The sequence below is a fragment of the Sceloporus occidentalis genome, unplaced genomic scaffold, assembly GCF_023333645.1.
Source record: "Sceloporus occidentalis isolate IW3139 unplaced genomic scaffold, rSceOcc1.0.p SCAF_3, whole genome shotgun sequence".
Classification (NCBI taxonomy): domain Eukaryota; kingdom Metazoa; phylum Chordata; class Lepidosauria; order Squamata; family Phrynosomatidae; genus Sceloporus; species Sceloporus occidentalis.
The window spans coordinates 194,089,249-194,106,255 of record NW_028316983.1 but is presented as its reverse complement, the minus strand read 5'-3'; the positions used below and the strand labels follow the sequence as shown (position 1 = coordinate 194,106,255).

The window sequence follows — 17,007 nt, the reverse complement described above, 5'->3', positions numbered from 1 at the left end:
ATGTTTTTGATTTCAATTCCTAGATGTTCCAACCAGCAAAGCTAATAATAGGATCTGTGGAAGTTGTAGTCCAAAACATTCGGCAGGCCAAAACATTTCTACTGCTGCCTTAAGATATACAATAGCGAATGTGGCAGATGTTACCATCTGGTTTACATAATGTTACCTCTGTGGTTTACAGAATGTTATTTACACCTGCTAAAATGGTCGTGAAAGAGTTACTTTGTACATAGAACAGTCAACATTGCACCTAGGCCACATTAAACTATTCACTCTTGAATGGCATTTCAGTAGAAAAGAAAATGAGATTGTATCTTTTTGGTCAATTTGTCTCTCATTTGATGTTCTTGAAAGAGGAGGGAACTTGCAGTTGGCCACTTCAGAGCATAAAAGTCTTTTTTGTCTAGCTTTTTGGATATGAATATATGCTTTCAGCCTCACCTTCCACCTGATTTACAACATGGAGGTAAGAACACCTGCTTGGGAAGCATGGTGGCCTCAAGGCATACTCTGTAGGCTTGGTGTATTCCATAGTGAGCAGAGTGATGATGGGCTTTCTTTGCATCCATTCTGCATCCATTGATCAATAATATATTTTGTTTTACATTCAAATGGCTTTGCCTCATCTTGATCACCGTTTAATTTCTACAGAATTCATACTTATTTGAAACATCTCTCATTCTGAAAGGCAGTGTAGTGTTTCCCATAAAGGCAGTGATTTTTGGTTGAACAGTTTGTGAACCCTCTGTCCAAACTGCAATCCTGTTCATGATGGTAATGAAATGCACTGTTTTGTGGTCCTGTTCAATGTGCCTGCTCAGATGCAACCTCCACCACCATCACCAGCCAAAAAAAAATCCAAAAAGGGGTCAATAAGTAGGGCAAAGAATTGTAGCCTAAAGAGAGAAAGGGCAGAATTCTTTTGTATACAGCTAATTTTTCTGACTCCAAAAGTGTGTTGCAGGGAAGGGAGAACCTTTTTTGTGACTTGGAAGACCGACACTCTGTTCATTCTTAAACAGTTGTAGTTTTGATTTGTTTATATATTTGTTTGTTTCCCTGAAATTTGTTTTCATGTTTGAAAAAAAAACAAAGTTTGTGCTTTTAAATCCTAAAGTATTGTAACATGTTGGAAAAGTTCTCAGTGTACAAAAGCTTGTTCCTGTTTCCATTCTGAGAATGTATTAGTACTTTCAGTCAACTTCCAGAGGGCCTGCCTGTAAATTCTATTAAATTTCATGTCAGCCCCCACACATTCTTCTAATTCCGGTTTAGCCAAGCTTGGTAGCTCTTTCCTTCTCAGGTTTGCAAAGACTGCCGCAATCTGTTCTTCCATTGCCTAATTGTTAATAATTGGAGGAAACTGACCAAGTTAAATAGTGTAAGGAGTGCATTAGCAGTTGCCACAGAAACAGACATCCAGTATAAATATCTTATTGCTCTTCTATTTATCATCTGTTTTCAGGGCAGTTTAAGCTGCTGGAACAAGACCGTGATATTAAGGAGCCAGTGCAGTATTTTAACAGTGTGGAGGAGGTGGCTAAAGCATTTCCTGAACGAGTTTACGTCATGGAGGAAATAACGTTCAACGTTAAGGTAGCCCCTGAATAAATATTTATCCCTAGTTTAAAAGCTTGTGATTATATGTTTTTTCAAAAAAAATACATAGCAGTTGAGCAACTATGTGGGAAAAGTAATTTGAGTTCACTGTATTATCTGGTAGTTTTTGAATTGCAATTTATTGTGTCCATTTTCTTTTCTGAACTTTGTTCAGGCCTGTGCTAGTCAATGGTACATATGAAAGCCTTCTCAAGAAGCAAACCACCTCCAATAAGCAATTTCCTTTTCTTTTCTATCCAACTGGAATACTGCCTCTTTTGTTGTACACCCTTCTCCCTTTCCCTCCCCTCCAGCCACTTAGGTTTTATTTGGTAAGAGAGCAGCTGTTTCATTCACTCTACATATTTAGGACTGCACAGAGATTGTATGAACTGCAGTGCAGTTACTAGTTTTTTCTCTTAAATTGCTGATGATTGTCAAGGCTATATGGATCAAATAATACCTTAGTTTTTATTTATCATCCTGCCTTTACATACAGTAGTTCCAAGTGCAACAGGAACTTGTTGGTTTGTTGGTTCAATTTCTATCCCACTTTTCTTCTGACACATGACTGGAGGTGGTTTATAAAATAAATTGACATAAAATACTGCTAATAATCTGATGGCAAAAAAAGTTATTTTTAAAAAACATAATTACATAAGTTATCCTTTTAAAATGCTACAATTTAGGACAGTATAAAAGCTTTTAAAAATAACAGTAATAATAAAAGTACAGCGCCTTCTCTCAACCAGCTAATTGTTAAATGCCTGTGTAAATAAAATGGTCTTTACCTGCTGCCAAAAAGAAAGTAGAGAGAGAGGGCCATCTCACCTCCTGTGGAAAAGAATTCTATAGGTCCCTTTCACATGTCCTCATCAAAAAGGCCTATGACAGTTTGTGATCCACTTTGAACAGACTATAACAACAAGTGCAGAGCATGTTGCTACCACTACCTTGATGTGGTTATTTCTGCTTGATAAGTCACTTGAATATGTTTGGCTGTATTCAGCATCGGTAGAATTATTAGTCTTCAGAAAGCAGAGACTAGAAAATTACGTAGCCTGGGTCAAAAAGTGGATTCTGTTATAACTTGCCTTATTCCTGTACTTCACAATTGTTTAGGACCAGTACACACAGTTCAAGATGAAGGCTAAGTGACTTCATATCCTTTCACACCATGCTTAATTTGGCTTAGTGTTCTTCTGAATTTGGAGTTCACAAAGTGTCATGAAAATGATATTGTCATAACAGAGGACTTTTCCACATTAATCCTTGATTTTGAATTTCTACAACAACAACAGCTTGTGCTCTGAAGGGGGGGTACTTCATCCCACTGTGGTGAAATAGGTGATCCTTATTTAGACTATGGGCCACTGGTGGTACAGAATATTCTTCTGTTCGCTTGCCACATCAGAACTGAAGCTCCCAGTGTGACAGGTATTGCCACTTGCAAGCAAAGGGGGTGCTAGTTTAGAATTTTATTTTTATTTATCCCTCTTTTGTTTGGTTTCAGGCTGGAGAGTCAAAACTTTATGTAAAAACAACCACAAAATAGTTAGGAGCCTATACAAGTTGTCCATGGGTACAAGATCTATCTGAACTTCAGTAAATGGCTTACTTAGGGCATAAAACAGCTGCCAAAATTCAGTATAAACTAGCAGAGAAGGGCCATGGACTGGAGCATTCCTGGGTCATTTTGTCACCACCATCACCACCCCAAAACAGGGAAGAAGCTGGGGGCACAAATGGGTAACCTAAAGAAGAAGACCTCTGTTACTAGAATATACAGGACTAAGCAGCAGTAATGCTAAAATTAAATAGATTTTAGAATAATTAAGTGAAATCACAGACAGTGCAGCTGGAGGGAATTTTAAGTGCTAAAATAGAAAGTCTTAATGTGCCTGTCTTCTTCAGTTTTGGGGGCAACTTCTGCACCACCAGATATTGGTGGAGTCCATTTCCCATCAGCCCGAGTTACTGTGAGAAATTCTTAGGTTTCCCAGGGATTTGTTGTCCAAATCATTTGGAGGGGCACAGATACACCAGACTGCTGTATTCTGTGCAAAGAGAATTTGTAGTGACAAAAGCCTTACCATCTAAGTACATCAGTGGATGGAAAGAGGGATGGCCAATACTGTACTCATCCAGAAGTTTGGAGGGTAATATCCCATAGTGCATATACCACTTTGTGTGTTCAAGTGGTTACTTCATCCCCACTATCCTAGCTCTCAGGCAAGCAGCGATGATTATTGCTCCTTGTTCCTACAGGAACATGGACACTAGCTTGGTGTGCCTGTATTTTCTCTCATTGTGGGAAAAGCTATTGCAGAGAACAGTGCTACTCTTAGGATCTATTACAATAGTAACCTTAAACCTCTAGCCTACTATCTTTTTCTGAATTGGTAACCCCTACCATTTTTCAAGTATCTGTCATAGGCCATTGCTATAAAAGTGTATATGCAATAAATAAGTAACCTCTCAGAACCACAGAATGTTCTCATTATTAAGATTAGATCAAACTTATCCTAAATAAGTTTCCTTTTAAAGAAAAACCTCAAGAAAATGTCTGTATTACTTAAAAATCAAACATCTTACAGTAAAGATAAATCTCTTGAAGTAAAATAAAAGATGGCTTCAGATTTTTATGCCTGTTGGGAGTAGATACAATAAATGTAGCAGTGTTGTTTATTCCTGGAAAATAGAGTTGAAGATGAAAAGCAGATGATAAGATGCCTCTCAGGGAACAATCCATAAAAACATTATGAGAATCTGTGTGTATTCTACTATTGTCCTGTGGAAACAGGAAATTGGCTTGCACTCCGTGTAGAGCTCAGTGCTTCTGAGACACTCTGATTGCATATATCTTTTTAAAGCAACTTTCTAGTTATTAGGGTTCCAAAGGTTAGGCTTGAAAGTATGTACAGTGGTACCCCGGGATACGAATGCGCCGCCTTACGAAATTTCCGGGTTACGAAAAAAATCCATTTAAAAACATTTTTCCGGGTTACGAAGGTTATTTCGGGTTACGAAAAAAAAATGGTGCTTTTCGGCGCGATTTCACACGGAATCGCGGCTTTCGCTATTAGCGCCTATGGGCATTTCGGCTAGCGAAAGTTTCCGGGTTACGAAAGCGGCGGCGGAACGAATTAATTTCGTAACCCGGGGTACCACTGTATATCAGAAAATATCAGAAACTAGGGATGAATCCACATGAGAGTTGTATCCCAGATCCAATGTGCAGTATCCTACCCCAGCTTGACCCCATTAACATTATACTCACCAGAATTAATTTAAACTCAAATTGGTTTTGAAAGCCCCACAGTTGCCTCACCTCAGGTCATCTCAGTCCAAGGATGTTTCTACCATGTTCACTGTATTATTATAAGTCAAACAACTGCAATAGCTGCATTTTTTCCCTTCCTGGCATGCTGATAGAAGTACAGTATATTCACATTTCCATATAAACCAATAGCCTTTCTTATTTTCCTGTTATTCTTACCACCACCCCCTTCACTCCCATTGGATGGCAGTACAGGCTTCTCCCACCGTTTAACATCTTGTTTTGGGTGTTCTGCTTGCTGTTTTAGTGTTTGCAAATTACTGGCAAGTTCCATTAATTCGACAAAGAGTCTGCTCTTTCATTGGTCCCAAGGCTTGCCTATGGAAAGAGCAGATCCCTCTTTGAATTAATGTGTGCTGTAAGCCAGCAACATTATGCTAGATGCAGTTTTGCAGATACAGAGTTCCAAAGGATTTTCTAGAAGAGTTCTGCTGCCCACAAACAATTTAAGGAAATGCATGAGAATTTAAAATAATAAAAAAGATAGTAAGGAATATATAGTCGTATTACTGCATATAGCTTCCTCCCCCCCACCCCCCAGAGTATGAATCCCAGCCTTAAATACATGAGCACTGGCCCTAAATACACAATCAAGAGCTAGAAGGTGCTTCAAGGGGAGCAGAGTTACAGTGCTTTGTAATTGTAGCTTCTGGGAAGCAGAGATATTGACTTCCATGTGCAAACACCTCTTTTGGACAATGCTTCATGATCCACTCTTCCCCCAGTTTAGATGGAGATTAAATTAAATTAAAGGGACTTGTGCACAAGAAAATCAATAATTGTGGTACCCAGGAGTGGAGATTGAAAAGCATTGTCCAAAATGGCGGGGGGGGGGGGAGTACAAACTTACAAGTAAGTTTGTCTGTCTGTCTACTGGACAGTCTATGCCTTCAGTCTAGGCTATGACTTTTAATGGATCCCCACATGTTTCTCCCTCAAGATTAACCAGGTTATCTTTAAAAACATAGAGAACAGAACAGTTAATTTACAATCCTTTCAGCCCCAATACAGCAAAAATTACAACCCAGTCCTCTTCACGTTTCTTTGAATCAATTTCCTGCTGAATCCAAAGGAATTTCTTCAACAATAGAACTGTGATCCCTCTTACCTGGGAATAAGCCCCACTGAACTCAACTGGACTATTGAATTGCACTGTTAATGAATTTTAGGCTGCATCAATAGAAGTACAGTTGGCCCTTGGAACTTGTGGATGATCCGTCCCCCCCCCCCCCGGGAGTTCCAAATATTGTGCATATTCAAGCCCCATTGGCTTGAATTGGGCACGTGCCCCATTGCCATTAATGGCAGTCACCCCTCCACAGATTTCCAAGTCCACAGATTTCAAGTCTGCAGACTTGGAGGGGTGACTGTATAGTGTCCAGATCAAGGGAAGTAATAGTGCCATTCTGTTCTGCTTTGGTCAGGCCTTACCTGGAATACTGTGTCCAGTTCTGGGTACCACAATTCAAAAAGGATGTTGACAAGTTGGAGCATGTCCACAGGAGGGCCACCAAAATGGTGAACGATCTGGAAACCATGCCTTAGGAGGAAAGACTTAGGGAGCTGGGTATGTTTAGCCTGGAGATGATGCAATTAAGAGGTGATATGATAGCCCTGTTTAAGTATTTGAAGGGGTGTCACATTGAGGCTGGAGCAAGTTTGTTTTCTGCTGCTCCAGAGACTAGAACACAGAACAATGGATGCAAGCTACAAGAAAAGATATTCCACCTAAACATTAGGAGGAACTTCCTGACAGTAAGAGCTGTTCAACAGTGGAACACACTCCCTCAGAACGTAGTGGAGTCTCCTTACTTGAAGATCTTCAAACAAAGATCTGCCATCTCTCGGCGGGTGCTTTGATTGAGAGTTTCTGCATGGCAGGGGGTTGGACTGGATGGCTCTTGTGGTCTCTTCCAACTCTGATTCTGTTATTCTATGGTAGGGCAGAATGGTAGGGTGGTTGGGGATCCTTCAAGTGGGGAAGGGAATCGATCCCTGATTGTTCGCAACTTGAGCCTGGCAGATGGGAAATGGGCAAAGTTCATGGCAGGAACAGTCCCAAAGGGGTTTGCTTGGTATCCACATCTGACAAGCATGGTGTTGATCCTTTTTTTTAGTTCAGTCCATGCATGTATGCAAATGCCTCCGTATTTGAATATTTGAAGGGACACCTCCCTTTCTGATGCTGTGAGAGCCTTGTGGATATTTGAATATGCAGATATCCACATATACATACTGAACTAAAACAAAAACTGACACTAAACTTGCCAGATTTTGCCTACCTCCCACCACCCATACATACGCTGAACATAAGAAAAAATTGTGATACCTAGGTATCTAGCCACCAACCTATCCCATCTTCCAACTCATCTCACACACACCCAACTCCCTCAGATTCTACTCTGATCCTAATTTGGGGCACAGGGCACTTGTGAAGTCGAAGGCTTTCATGGCCGGCATCCATGGTTTTTTGTGGGTTTTGGGGGCTATGTGGCCATGTCCTAGAAGATTTTCTTCCTGACGTTTCTCCAGCATCTGTGGCTGGCATCTTCAAAGACAGGGCACTTATTTTTAAAAGCTGTTTTTCCTAGAAACTGAAGAGTAAAAAGGGTGGTTGGTGTTTTTTGTTTTTGTTTTTGTTTTTTGTTTAATTGCATTAAAACCCTCAGGCATCAAAAAGAAGTTCTTTCAGTTCAAAACAGGAGGGATTTCTTGTATTCAAACAGGACTGGGATTGAAGTAAAGTGTGGATTCAGTCTAGGAAAAAAAACTCAGCAGAATTCTGTGGTAGTCTTGGTAGAGTAGGGAGGCAATCATGCTTCCATATTTTATTGCATACAGCTTTGCCTTTTCCATTGATCTGCAGAACTAAAATCAAATTATGCAAAATCTGCAAAAGCCATCCATTTTACCTAGGTTTCCATAATCTATTCAGATTATGAAATTCAGCTCCTTCATGCAGATTTGTGTGTTTCTGTTTTTAACCAAGTGGGACTATATATGTTTTGGAGGGCCTCATTGCTTTCCAGTAGACCAGAAGAAGGGAGATCTTATGCTATTAAGCAGGCATTGTTTAACCTAGAGACTAAATGGCTATAGCCAAACCTTTGCTGCTTCTGTTTGTTTAATTAAAGCAGCAGGAGATCAGCAGCTAAAAAAGACTTGTATTTCAAGTCAATAGATAGTCTGTTTCATGTTTCTGGCTATGTCCCATGTGTACAGGCGTAAATCCATTCCAATCAGTGCTCTGCAAGTTAAATTAAAACAACACAGAGAAAGCCATAATTAAATTATACTTATTCCCATACTACAATTTTTTTACACATTTTCCTTAAATTACATAGTTTGTATGCATTTCTTTTTTAGCACAGAACTACATCATACAATTCAGAGAAGTCTGCTGTATGATAGATGACTCGGTTCTGGCGGCTGCAAATTAAAATGTGGCTCAGATGGAAGCCTGGAAGGTAGCTGCTTGTTGGCCTGTTGGTGAAGCCTCACACCAAGGAAAACAATACATATGCACCTTTTGTGGAGTTGAAGTGGCCACAGCTTTATAGGTTACAGCTTATAGAACCTTAGCTCAATGCAGGGCAGTGGATTCAAGCACCAGCCAATCCACCTACTAGCTGATGAACCCCCACATCCAACTTGCCTGCTTGGGAAACTCTAGGAATAGCAGAAATGGGTTCCACATGTGTGTCAGCCACAGTGCATTTCCCCATGCCATCTTGGAGAGAGACAAAGATTACACCTGAGCTAGGCAAGTCCCTGATTGTCTCCATATATAAGATCCTTTCAAGAGACGTTTCAGGTGCATCCAGCGCAATGCCAAAACACCAGCCCCAAAGTCACGATGAAGAAAAATAACATTGTAACTATTGTACACTAAGCAGATTAATTATCCATGCAAATGCTAGAGCTAAGACAGGGAGGGGAAACTTGTGTCCAAGAAAATTGGCCAGGAAGACAACCAACCAGCCTATATCTTGTCTTCATACAAGCTGGAGGTAGTCCATCCTCTCTATGAGGAGGGACTTTCTACCAGCCAGCAAGCAAGACCCCTGATAGGCCAGCTGCTGGGACAGATGCTCCATGAGACCATGCTTGGCATAGAGTCCCTGGGAAGACATGCCACTGACAAGGAGGAAGATGATGTCCCCTGCACTTCTCTCACTTCGCACCACAGTCATCAGTGGCTGTTCCAGGCAAATCCAGATCCCATTCTTGATTCTAGTAAATAACAGTGAAAGAAATACTTTCATTTATATGTTATGTGGGGAAAATGATTATGTCAGTAATTTTAGATAACTGTTAACATTAGGAATCAATTAAACAAGAGAGAGAGATAGCGAGCTTTTCTAATGTAGTTTCTCATGGTGGAAACCTTCAGTTGTACATAAGCTGCTGTAAATTAGGAGCAGTTTAAGCAGTGATTCCCAAAGTGGGCAATATGCCCCCACCCCAGGAGTGAACTAAAGATTCAGGTGGGCAGTGAGGGAAAGGGGGGCTTCAGTCACAGTACTGGTGTGCAGTACCTTGAAGTTATGTGGGGAAGACACATCTCTGGGGAAAGAGGAGGAGGAGGAATATCCAGGGTCAATTCGTTGAAATTGTCCTTCACATCTCTCATCTCTCTTAGATTGAGAGTTCTTGCTTGCCAGGAAGAAGCTTCTCCTTTTGCACCTGGTTACCTTGGGAGCAGCAGCTGAGCAGCTGGTCAAGCAGCAACCAAGAAGCATCTCACCTATATCACCCTTTACCACAAGACTGGCATGGGCAAAAAGCTTCTCATTTGCTCCCTTGGTAGTGTTTTGATACAAAAATGCCAGTTTTTTTTCAAAATGAGAAGTAAACTTCCAGCTGCTTTCTTTTGTTTGTTTTTCAGCATTTTTGGGCAGTCACTGTAGTGTTCCAGGGCGTAGGATTGCCCTCCCAGACCTCCCAAAATTGCTCACCTCTGTTGAGTTGTGGAGTAAAACTGGAGTATAGTTAATGTGGGCAGTTGTGAACCCCAGAGAGAGACCCATTTTTCTTCAGGATAGGACACTGTTCTTTAATTAATGCAATGATCTAGCAATGCTTGCTTGCTTCCAAGAGAAAAGATGTTGAAGGTTAGAAAGTATATTATCACATACAGAAACATGGACAGGCAAAACCTGCTGCATTCAGCATTAAAAGCTGTAATTCTTGGCGAAAATGTATTACAGTGCGCCCGTGTCATATGTGGATTTGAGCATATGCTCAAACCCGTGTAGAGTCACGTGCAGAGCACAAGGGGTAGAGCATCCCATTGGAATGAATGGGGCGCATGCCCGTGATGCATGTGCACTGCTGCGTCGCCGCATGCACGAGTCCCATTCATTCCAATGGGGCTTGAGCATGCGTGGAATTCAGCTTACGCGAGGGGTCCAGAACAGATCCCCCGCGTAAGCTGAGGGCGCACTGTATTATTAATATTGCACATTTGATCAAATCAATCTTTTTACTTATGTATACCTTCTTGACATCTGCCTCAGAACAAACTATACTTCTACAAATGTCAGATGTTAATGGAGAAGAGAAAGAAAAGGACTAGACAATGTGCTCTTTCAGATGGGATTAAAGGCTGTCTAATTTCAGATTGTAATATAAATAATCTGGTAGGCAGCTTCAAGAATGTTGTTATTCCTGTTTGAGTTGTGTGCTTTGTCTAGTACTGCTCTTCCCCATTGAAACTAATGGTAAAACCCCATTCTTTTTAGAACACCTAGAGTGTTCATTGGCTTGAACTTTGTTCCATTTGCTTAATCCCACTGATGTGGCATTCGAGTGTGTATAACTGAGTTCAAGATTCCAGCCGCTTTCAGGGACAGCTCTAAGGGGTTTGGTGATGGGGGAACTTGGCAAGGCTACCCTCTTGGAACAGGGCTACAGCATTTAGTGTTAGAGGACTGGGTCTAGTCAGCCTTTCAATTCCCCAACATACTCTAATGCAGTAGTATGTCTAGTACAGAGCTAAGTAAGGTTTCACACAACACCTTCTAGAATTACAGCTTGGGTCCAGATTATCTGAAACAGTGTATCTCCCTATACAAGCTTGTCCACATTTTGAGATTCATCCCAGGCAGTTTCATGAGGGCCTTCTTAGTGCTTGTTCCACAGAGCTAGTCTCTTTCCAGATACCAGCAAAGACCTTTTTATTTAAATACATATTTGGCGAGTAAATGGTAGTGCAGAAGGGTTTTGAATGAGGTTTGTGTGCTGTATTTTTATTCTTACCGTTAGGTTTTTAAAATACGTTTAGATTGTTTTGAATAAGTGGTGTTTTGATTGAATAGGTTTTTATGTTTGTTTGTTTTTTAATTCATCAATTTGTTAGCTGAAATTTGTTTCAGTATTTGCTGTAATCCACCTTGGTTCCCATGTTGGGAGAAAGGCACAATATAAATAAAATACCCCAGCCCATGCAGGCAGTGGTCATGCAGGCAGAGGGATTCTGAGTTGTAGCCCAAATAAAGTACTCTATCAAGTTCTAAGTCTAGTGTATTGTGACAAGTTAGAAAAAAGTTATTAGATACAGCAATCTAGTACTGCTCAAAATGCCAAGCCTGGGGTAGGTATAATAGGGTAGGTATCAGTAGTGGGCCCTGAGTTACCCAATATATCAAGAGGTTTCATGAATGTTTGGCATTTTTTCTGTGTATACAGTATCTGTTCAGTTAGGTTTATGAAATGATGTGTGTATGTATCACCTTCAAGTCACTTGTCAACTTATGTCAGTTCTATTAATTTCATAGGGTTTTCTTAAAGGTAAAGGTAGTTCCTTGACATGAATGTCTAGTTATAACCGACTGTAGGGGGTGATGCTCATCTCCATTACTAAGCGGAAGAGCCAGCATTGTCCAAAAACTAATCCGGAGGTCATGTGGCCAGTTTTCTTAGACAAGGAATATTCAAAGGTGGTTTTGCGAGTTTCTTCCTCTGAAATATAGCCTGCAGCACCTGGTATTAATTTTATGATCTCCCATCCCAAATTTTGTCTTTGCGTCTTCTTGAGAATACATGACTCATTAAAAAAAATACAATAATGCTTGATAGAGTTAGAAGGGAGTAGGGAAAAGGAAAGACCTCATTACAAATGGAAAGATACAATCAAGGAAGCCACAGCTCTAGAGTGTGCAAGATTTGAACAAGGCTGTTAATAACAGGAGACTTAAGCAGACGAGCAGTCTATCGCTGGCCAAGCCGATGGTGTCCTGCCCCTGGTTCTGACCCAGGTCAGTCCCCAATCCAGTGTGGCAATGGACAGGTGTTTACATACCTTCCCACCACCATGACATGGAGTTGGTGCTGCCACCACACATTCTAGAAAGGCCTCTGTTATGGCTCATAAGGGTGGGAATGGGGTGCCTGGCTATACCTATATGGCCAGGATCCCCATCTGACATCACAGCCTGCAATGGGAACCTTCAGATAAAACACGATGACAGTGGCAAATAAGGGGTATACAGGGCAATGTGGTGTACTAGATACCACTGTGGAGTTTCTTGGAAACTCTGTGGCAAACAGACAGCCTTTTGCCCTGTGCTAAAGCCTCTTGGGCTGGGACCACAGGATCAGTGTCCAGACTGGCCAAATCTTGACTCAGAGCTATTGGCCTGCAATGCCGGGGGGGTGGGGGGGGACACCAGCCCAGAGTAGTCTTTCATTCTTGGGGTAACCATGGATCAAGGTCAGCTATATGACAGTTAACAACAATAATCTGGTAGTAATATTGTTACTGATCTGTTATATATTTATGAATTTTGTGTATTTCATATTACAGTGTACCTATTTTGTAATCGCAGCAGAAATTTGATATGACTGATTTGCAAAAGGATTCAGATGTCATATGCCTGATAAGACAATGGGTTTTTAAAAAGTTTTATATCAAATTGTAACAGATTAAAGTTTCTTTTAAAAAAATAATTTTTATTTAAACATAAAACATAAAACACAAAATACAAAATACAAAGAAAAACAAGTATACAAACAAATGATTATAATTATATTCATACGTATACATAAGAAGAAAAGATACACTTATTCATATACATATCTCATACAAAAGTTCTTGTAGAAGTCTTATTATGTCTACTCCTTCTATATTTAATATCATTGATAGGTGCATACTTTTCTGTCTATATTATTATATTTAACTTCCTGGACTAGAAGAACTCCGTGTTAATATTCCATTATTTCTTAATCAAACTGTTCTTATCTTTGAACATGCAAAAAGAGAGAAAAAAATCTAATTCTACAAAAATAAAGGCTTTATACTTATTATATATATATGTAATTGTACATCAAATTTTATTATTAAACCTGTATATCCAATTTTATCAAAATATGCCATTGATTACTTATATTTCAATATCTGTTCCCATTCTTCACATACTTCCCCAGAGTTTCGCTTCACATAAGACGTGTCAGTTATTCTAATTCTGCCATATCTAATAACTTTAATAATCAATCTTCTATTTTGGGTATTTCACACTCTTTCCATTTTTGTGCCAATAATACCCTAGCTACTGCTATCATATAATTAATCATTCTCTCATTTCCTCCTCCACCCCCCAAATTGGTTCTATCATCCCTAATAGTCTGGTTTCATTTGGAATTTTAGATTTAATATTTTTTTCAATTAGTTGGTGTATCTGCTTCTAAAATTTCTTAATCTTAGCACAAGTCCACCATTGGTGATAAAATGTTCCAATTTCCTTCCTGCACTTCCAACATTTATTGTTAACTTGTTTATACCTCTTTGAGAGTCTTTGGGCATGGGATACCACCTATGGTGCATCTTAATAAATTTTCTCTAATATTTTGTGCTAGTGAGATTTTCATTGTTTTTGTGCGTTTATTGGGCTATGTAGCCATATTCTAGAAGAGTTTATTCCTGCCGTTTTGCCAGCATCTGTGGCTGGCATCTTCAGAGAATTTTCATTGTTTTTTTCCACACCTTTCCCCATTTATCCAGTTCAATTGTATAGCCCATATTTTGTGCCCATTTTACCATCGATACTTTAATCACTTCTTCTCTTTCCCATCTTAGTAGTATTTTGTAAATTTTGGATAATACTTTTTGATTGTCACCTAATAAAACTTTTTCCAATTCTGTCATTTCTTTTACTATTCCATAATTCTTTATTTCTATCTTTGTTTTTTTCTTTCAGTTGCCTATGAGTAACAGATTAAAGTTTCAAGGACCCAATAAATTACATCAGCTCTTGGCAGAATTTGCTTTTGTAAAATTTGTTTTTGACAGGCAAGTTTATTTAACCTAATGCTGATGCACCATTTTGGTAAAGGGATCAGTTTCTTCTTTCACACATAACCAGGATCAGGCAAAATAGTCACTGAAATTTAAGCTGCAGATAATAATAGCAGGTCATTTCCTGACTTGAGTCTGTTTGATAAATTGTCTTAAGGAATCTATCCAGTATAGTCAAATTGTCGACATAAGTACTGCATCTTTTGAAGTGGGCTGCTGTCAACTAAGAGTGGAAATGGAACAAGTAAATGTTGTGGGCAATTGGTTGGTCTTTGCTAAAAAAAAATTAAACACCTGCTTTATCACAAAGATTCAGAGCAGAATGTAAATGATAATAATATATGGTAGCATGTCAGGCTTAAGGCATGAAACATTTAGAGGATCTTCATGTGGCCTGAAGTAACACTACCATAGTCAACAGATGATAGCAAACTGCTCCAAACCTATGAAGAACTGGGTATATCGAGGAGCCAAATTTAGATCCCGATTTAGTTCTAAAGCTCAGTGAACAACTTTGTGCCTGCTGCTATCTCATAGCATATATCTCCTCTGTGGATAGTTGTTATGGGTTAAAAAGGAACAAGGTTTCATATGCTTTCCTCCTCAGCTTCCCAAAGGAAGAATAGAATGCAAAAGTGGCAGATAATATTATTAATAGGCTTGAATGAGGCATTAAAATCTAATCCAAAGCTTCCTGTTAGTCAAGCTGAAAGGTGTGCCTTTTTGTACAAGGGTGGAAGAACTGTGGCCTTTCAGAAGCTTTGGACTCTAGCTCATATCAGCCTCAATTGTAGCCAGTGGATAGGGATCATGGAAAGGCCAACAGGACTGGGAAAGTCCCTTTCTTGTACTAATCTAGTGTGATACCTAGATTAGAAGCTGGCCTGGCAGGAACCAGGGGCATGAAGTATAGTCAAAATGTATATCAGCCCCTCTCTTCCAGGATAATAGTCAAAGAAGGTGCACTGTAGGTTTTTTTTGTTTGTTTGTTTTTCTATGAAGAAGAAGCAGAATATGGTAGAGTTATTACTAGTGAACCATGGCAGGCTACTTCAGCTTCTTGGCTTAAATTTTTGACTTCCTAAAAGCAAATATTTTCAGTGAGTTGAAGCATTATTTTGTTTATGCATAAGTAAATTCTAACTCTCTCCTTTGCAGTGTATGTCTTCCAGTTTTACCTCCAAACCAGCCAAGAGGCTCTAAGCCCAGTTCAGCACTAAAAAATTTACCAAACATATTGGGGAAAAGGGGGGCTGGAAACTATACAGTAAAGCAACAAAAACAGTTATTCTTTGTCCGAGACTCTAGCGTGGGAGGGAGGAAGCAGAGGAGTCAGACCAAGCACACTGGGACCTTGATCTGTAGTTCTGACCAGTCTGCAAACACTTTCAGGTTGCTGAAAGTTATTAATAGAGGCCTTTGATGGTTGCCATATAATGTGGAGACAGCGCAATGAACTATTATTTCTTCAGAAGTTTCTTGTGTGCATCATGACAAAAGATTTAGATAGAGAGGTGGCGGAGTACACAAGATTGTTCATTAAAGATATTAGAGATGGTGGGGTCAGAAATAAAATGCAAATGTTATTGAACATTATACTTCTGGGCTGTAGTAGCCGTTAATATTTTCAAAGACAGTTGTCACTACAGTTTTTCACAACTGCAGATGTGGTGTTTCTTATAAAACTAGGAAGGTTAGTTGCATAGTTCTATGATGCATCATTTGGGAGAAACTTAATACTGTAATTTCTCTACTTAAATGTACGACAGTGAGAGGCTTTTAAGTATGGTTTAAGAAATTGTACCTCTTTGATACCTAGCATTTTGTTTCAACATGTCCCTAAATTGGATTCACCAGTGAGAAGCTACAAGAGTAATCATTTCACTTGCTTAGTAACAAGTTGAACCTGATCACTATGGAATTGCAAATGATCTGAGCAGCAAGTCAGAAATTATTGATTATAATATCTTCCCTGTCTCTTCCACTTGCCTCTGCCACTAAAGAACAAGCTAGCAAGATTTCTGATGTTCCACTTCATTTCAGAAGGACAAAACTAACATGAAATTGCACTTTATCTTGAAATCAATTAAAGGCTTACCCATTGAATTAAATATGCCATGGAGGTGTGTATATGTCCTTACACTGAAATGAACTATGTGTTGCACTTATGAATGACCTCACAGAGTAGATATGCAAAATCCCAGTTCATATATGACATAGGACTTGGCAAGAAATCAAGCCCATTATTTTGCTTAATGTTCCTAATGTGAGCTGTCACCCTAAATATATAATATTGGCGGGTTACAGACGGGCAAAAAGGGGTGTGCTCATGACGTCATGAAGGTATAGCCTTTAGACGGCCCTTACCTGAATGCCTCCAGGAACACGCCGCCTGCACGCCCCAAGCGGGAAGAAGCGGCATTAAAAAGGTGCCGCTTTTTTCCGCTTCTTTTCTATATACTGCGCAGCTGTGCATCTCCGTCTGTAAGCTGCTGCACTGGTACGCCAGAATTGTTACGCCGCTAATTTAAGTTGCCCATTTAAAGGCTCCGAGTCAGCTGCGTCGCATAATGAGTCGGGGTCCTGGAACATGCACAGTTTGCACGGAGGCTCTAATTAGAGCGTCAGATGCCATGCAGATGTGGAAGCTGCAGCACAGCTGCACTCTATTTTAATGCTTGTAACCCTAACCCTAGAGCAACATGTACGCATGCGCTGCTAGAATTGTGGAAAGTTTGGAATTTAAAGTGAACCCCTACACACATTCCTGCAC

The 17,007-nt window shown here is 39.8% G+C and overlaps 1 protein-coding gene across 2 annotated transcripts in view; it reads left to right on the top strand.

Moving 5' to 3' along the window:
• The window catches only part of GAREM1 (GRB2 associated regulator of MAPK1 subtype 1), a 115,151-nt gene that overhangs the window by 71,535 nt on the left and 26,609 nt on the right, over nucleotides 1-17,007 (top strand). For both annotated transcript variants that reach the window (XM_089517239.1, XM_089517240.1), the window contains one exon: nucleotides 1,466-1,596. In XM_089517239.1, the coding sequence (XP_089373365.1) occupies nucleotides 1,466-1,596 (131 nt within the window). The remainder of the gene's footprint in view (nucleotides 1-1,465; nucleotides 1,597-17,007) is intronic.